The 5,961-nt window shown below is 54.1% G+C and overlaps 1 protein-coding gene across 1 annotated transcript in view; it reads right to left on the bottom strand.

Moving 5' to 3' along the window:
• Positions 1–3,717: 3,717 nt before the first annotated feature.
• Positions 3,718–5,961, bottom strand: part of AURANDRAFT_67934 (hypothetical protein) — a gene marked incomplete at both ends in the record, with an annotated part of 4,702 nt that continues 2,458 nt past the window's right edge. The window contains 2 exons of the mRNA XM_009043510.1: positions 3,718–3,802; positions 5,203–5,860. Of these exons, the coding sequence (XP_009041758.1) occupies positions 3,718–3,802; positions 5,203–5,860 (743 nt within the window). The remainder of the gene's footprint in view (positions 3,803–5,202; positions 5,861–5,961) is intronic.

Below are 5,961 nucleotides of genomic sequence, written 5' to 3'. Positions count from 1 at the left end.
CACAGCGTTGGCCTCGAGATTCGCCGCGCTTCCCATTAGCGGAAGCTGGCGCGGGAGCGGTTAGGGTACCGGGCTTCCACAGTGTTGGAAGATTGCACGGTGACTCTCAGTGATCCGTTATCCTCTTTTCTTTGTCTGCACCCGGACGGCGCCCAGTGTGGCGCCAGTCGCGATTGCAGCTACTTCTTTCTTGGAACCTACCACAGTGTTGGTCAGGAGACACCTAGAAAGAACTGGAGGTGGCCACATTGTTGGCACTCGAGGGCGGGGCTGGTTACTATGGCCAGTCGAGCTTCCCTTCTCCAGACCGGCTGTCACCCGCGTGTCTAGATGCTTATCCACTGGACCCGGGTGATGCGCCATGGACTGACCAAGTTCTCACAGGAGGACGAGGTCAGAGGTACGTCGATTGATCCTTTCGGGGACTTCGTGTGGGTGGGCCTTGAGGCTCACTCAACTTACCCTTTATGCCAAATTATTATCTTGATTGACTAGAAAGCTACTTTGTACAGGTAATCTTCGATTAGCCAGGAAAGTAGCGCCCAGAGGAGAGAGAGAGAATGAGCTGTTATTTATTATTGCAGCTCAGTCGATACTCGCTCCTTATGCTCTTATCTGGCCGGCGCTGCTGAAGCAGCCCGCCGGCGAAATTCTTTCTCCCCGTGGCCAGCCGAACCTATTTTAGAGAGAGGGAGTTTAGCTAGTAAACTAGGGTAGTGGGGTGGGCCTTGAGGCTCACTCAACTTACCCTTTATGCCAAATTATTATCTTGATTGACTAGAAAGCTACTTTATGCTCAGCGTTAGCGATGAGGATGTAGCGGGAATTGCCCATCAAGGTATACTTCCCCTACTTAGCTTTAGGTTCACAGTGCAGTGGATATATGTTGGCTTAGTCGCCTACTTGTGTAGAAAGTTAGGATAGTTTACTAGCTTCCTAACGTCGCTATGACGTCAGTCAGGCTACTATCCAGCAGGTGCACTGTCCGGCGACTGTGCAACTGGTTTTCCGATAGACGCGTGGGCACATGCTGTCATGAAAACTGAACTTTTCATTGCACTAGTTTCTGCACCGCTGTCTATCAGACATGGTGCTTTGCCTTTGTACGAGGATACGCGGAATAGGTATTTTTAATATCCCGCCGCGTGGTCGGGGGAGAACGGCGGTTTTAGGAACCCTAAACTCTAACACTAACCCCAAGCCCTCACCATCATCATAATTCTCATCATCCTTCAAAAGTTTGATCATGCTGACCCAGGAGAGATGCTCCTTGACCGGGTTCACTTCATGCCTCCGTTCGGGACTTTCTTCAGGCAATGATCATGGTACATGGCAGTTTATAGTGTCGAATTCAGTGTGGTCGGGGTGGTCCGTCACGTGCGCAGCCGTATCAGAAAGTGCTGAAGCGCCATTTAATTCAAACCTCGAGATTAACTTTTTGCGCACGCGACGGTAGGCTGCGAGAGTAATTCCCACAAACAAGAGCGCCAACCCAAGCACAAACAAAGCCAAGAAAGGGGAGAAGTTAGAGTTCCCTTCATGGGATACGCTCGACGTCATGTCTTCAGGAACGTCATCCACAGCAGATACATTTAGATTGGATGGTGAAAAAGTATAGATGCTGGCATTATCGATCTGTATTTCCACGGGCGTATCCAAACGAGGTAGGGCTCCACATTCACCAAGATTAGAGCCCCCGGTAGCACCTGGATCACCGCATACTGGTTCCGCCCTAATCTGCGTAGAGTTTCCATGCCACTGACTGAATCGCTCGCCAATGAAAAACGGAAACTCATTTGAATTGTACACGTAGATAACGCCGTCTTGAAGGACTCGCAAGTCACCACCACCCTGGAGTAGCAAGTCGTCAGCAGCTGGAAGAAGAGGCGTGCGTGTTGTATTTGCTGAGTAAAGGATCTCTTTGTAAGAGCCATGTATCCCTCCAGGTACTCCTATGGTATTGCGCCTGGATCCCACCGCCATCTCGCGCGGTACCAGGTGCTCGAAGTAAGCATCAATTAGAGCTCTAAACTGCTCACCGCCAGCAGCACTTTTTATGTCCACAAGGACTTCGACCACCTGTGTAAAGCCGTGATCGACGTAGTAGCTCCCCATTGGTCCACCATAATGACATATGGTCATTTCTTTTGGCAGTGACCATCCAGCGGCGTAGCCAACTCTCGCAGTCACGGAATCTATACTGCGTGAGAAAGGAGGAGACTGTTCAACACCGATGAAGTCTTGTTGTATCAGTAATGGACAATCTCCTCCAAAGTACACACTCTGGAAATTAGAGCACCAACTTTCGGGGGTTCTTCGAACGATGCCAGTGTGATTTCCAACAGAGTTCCCAGCAATACTCATGATATTCACTACATATCGCAATCGTTTACCGATCGGTTGAATTACACCTAGTTTCGTGCCGTCGACGGACACAATCAATCCCTTGTAAACACCAGCAGACACAACACGTACGTTTTTTTGGAAGACGTCTTCCTCATAAAATACTAACCACCCAGTTCTTGTACTTTCATCCAAAAACTCACCCATGGTGCGACCATTCGGTGCTTCGAATAAAAATCTTCCTGTCAGAGAGTCATAAAATAAAATTTTGCTTTTCTTTCGAGCCTCTTTGCGGAATGTCGTCGAAGTAAAGAAGTAACCAAAAGGTTCGTTCACATTCGACTTGTCGCACGCAATCGTGGAAGCATAATCGCGATCACACTGCCATCGCAGTGAAGTCTGAATCGCCTGATTACATTTGATGCCAGAACCGGTATTCAGCGGGTTGCCGAACCAACTGTAGCAAGCCATTGCTAGCGCCACACAGATGAACTCAAAATTCTACTATTTTGTTGCATATGGAGCAGTTGAAGTGATCATGAGCCTGGTTAGGGCCCACCCCAGGGATCGTCCATAGCTCGATTATATGAGATTGCTGAGTTTTGACATGGCTCGATTAACTGAGATTGCTGTGGCCCGGACGCTGATGTTGAGGAATGATTAAGATATCAAAATGATATAGTTGGATTAGGGGCTGGCCGTCGGGTTCCATAGTGTTAGCAAGATTACGACCCCGGGCAGTGTTTAATGCGAATCTCCGCGGGCGCACTGTGGCAGAAAAAATCTACTCCACTGCGTTCCGTATCAAAAAAAAAGATAGGTAATATATGTCCACGTGTAGAAAGTTAGGATAGTTTACTAGCTTCCTAACGTCGCTATGACGTCAGTCAAGCTGCTATCCAGCAGGTGCACTGTCCGACGACTGTGCAACCTCGCTGAGCCTGGTGCTACCTGGCTCAGAGTTCACTGAAGAGTTTAGCTATCAATGCGTTCCTATTAAGTTTGCTATAGCCCGTAATACCATTCTCTTTACACATCTCTTTCAATTCTGGCACCGTGACAGGGCAAGCAGCTGTGTTGAGGTCCGAGGTTGAAGCGGCGGGATATGTAACACCTCCCTGGCATTACCCTGCAGCTAGGTCTGCCAGAGCGGCTGCCCTTTGCGCGGATTCCTCATCGTAATTACAGCCGTAAAGCCAAAAGTTAAATATTTTTAAGCCGAGCTCGACCATCAAACCGGATAGCGAGCCACTCGCCGGCAAAACCCGCAGAGTTAAATCTGTATCCATTTACGCCGCTTCAATGTCGCCCTGCGGCCTATCTGCAGGGCAACGCTCGTGCCACTATTTGGCGGAAGCCGATGGAATGTCCATCTTAGAGCGCCCCGCGCTCCGCAAATATGCAGCGACGTGCAACGATCCCAGTGGCTTTGAGGTCCGCAAACATGTGGACGAGGCACCTGCGAAGACGCGGCATCCAGACGATTGCGAGGCGACGCAAACGTGCAGCGTCAGGGGGTGGAATGGTGCGCGGCAGCTGCCCCCCGACCGAGTTTCGGTCGCCTTCGAGCCACAGAGCGTCGGGAATCGTTCGTCATGGGGGCGACCAGATGCCCTCGCGGCAGCTCTTCGACTCGAGCCGATTTGATCGAGATCACCTCACCGCCTCCGGGAGGCGCGCGGCGCCGCGGGCGACACGGTGCTCACCGCGCAATGTATGTTTCAGGCTGGCGGCGCGGTCCTTCGCGAGCCGCTCGAGAAGGTCAATCGAGGGGGTGTGGCCTCGCACTCGCGCCGCCAGCTCGAACCCCAGCGCGAAGTTGGCCCCCCATCGGTCGCTCGCCGTTTACGGCCGTTCTCGTCATCCACGGGCTGCCCCGACGCGAACAAAGTTGGTCACCTTCGACCGATGGCCTTTCCGGAGCGATTCGCTGCGGGGCCCGAGAGGCGACATGGTCCACAGACCGAGCGGGGCGCCGAGCACGGCACCAACGCTGCCAGCCGCCGGCTTAATTGTCCTGCCGACAGGCTCCTTAAATCGGGCTGATTTAGACACTGGGAGAGAGAGAGTTTTTACGCTGGCCGCCAGATTTAATGGGTTAGTACATTTAACTCTCGTGATTTAGGCTATTTAGCCGGACTAATGATCATTACGCCACATTCAACTTTTGGCTTAACAGTTAGTAAGTTAGTCTACTATTGTACCCCTAATAATATCGCGCTTTCAAATGTGGCTGAGTAGAGAGATAGAGAGATTTCTACCTTCATCTTCAGTGAACTGCATCTTGATGTTGCAGTGCACCTTATCCCCACTGCGCTCCTACCGCGTATCCTGCTAGTTTTCCCTTCCCTTCCTTAATTCATTCCAATCCAGTTTCAAGTCTTATAGACAGCGAACTGAAGGAGTGACTGCCAAGCAAGCATAGAGAGCGCAGCGCTGTCTGTGGTGTCTGTCTGGTTAGCGTCACAGCGACGTGCCAGATAGCACCAGGCTCAGCGAGGTTGCACTACTGTTGGGTACGAGCTAACTGCACAGTCGCCGGACAGTGCACCTGCTGGATAGTTGGCAGCCTAAACCAGGTACGCCAGGTACTACTCTCTTACGCAAGCTCTTGGGGACGTACCTGAGATCAACGTCGCCACGGTAAAGTAACTCACCGTCCTCTATACGCCATTTCTTCTACACGTGTCCAAGGAGCACACCGGCAGGCTTGCCAGTGCAACTGCGGGGCGAAGTAGCGGAATTAAATGCCCTTGGAAAGGGGCATACGGATCATGGGGTTTTGAGCACCAGTGCAACAGCTCACTGGCACTTAATATACGGGACTTAGATTCTTTACAGTTATACGGTTGCGCAGACTCTCGGACGCCGCCGCCGTCGCCGTCGCGGTAGAGCTCGGAGACGCTGCCGAGGGCGCACACGTCGCCGCCCTCGCGCAGCGCGTCGCAGAGGCGGCGGCCCGCGTCGTCGCCGAGCAACCGTAGAACGCCGCGCTCGAGGTTCAAGTGGTTCGAGAATTCGAAGGGCGCCGCGCCGGCGACGGCGAGGTCCGGCAGCAGGTCGAAGACGCCGCCCGCGGCGCGCGCGGCCTCGGAACCCGCGCCGAAGAGCTTGTCGTCGACGAACTCGCGCGGGTGCACGCCCGGCGTCGCCGGGTGCACGACGCCGTAGAACCCGCCGGGCGCGAGCGCCGCGCGGTCGAGAAAGAGCGGCGCGCCGCGGAAGCGGACGTCGAAGCGCGTGTTCAGCACGAACGCGTACCGCTTCCCCCGCGCGTCTTCGTGCTCGGCCATGACGCGCGCGGCCTCGCGGAGGGACCAGAACATAGAGAACTTGTTCTGGAGCGTCACGGGGCAGCGCTGGCCCGTCGACACCAGCGCCGCGTCGCAGGGGTCGACGGCAACGAGGCTTTTGTAATAGCCGCTGAAGTTGCGTTGCAGCTCGACGACGGCGGCGACGGGCGCGTAGGCGCGCACGACGGCCGCCGCCTCGGCGCCGGCCCACGTGTGCAGGAAGACTTCGGCGCCGAACGGTTCGATAAAGCGCCGCCGCAGGTCGCAGTGCGTCGCGCGCCAGCCGCCGGCGTCCACTCTGCCGCGGAAGCTGTCGTAGCGCTGC

This window comes from Aureococcus anophagefferens (genome assembly GCF_000186865.1).
Source record: "Aureococcus anophagefferens unplaced genomic scaffold AURANscaffold_56, whole genome shotgun sequence".
Taxonomy (NCBI): Eukaryota; class Pelagophyceae; order Pelagomonadales; family Pelagomonadaceae; genus Aureococcus; species Aureococcus anophagefferens.
The sequence above is the reverse complement of the archived record's forward strand: the minus strand, read 5'-3'. Positions and strand labels throughout refer to the sequence as shown.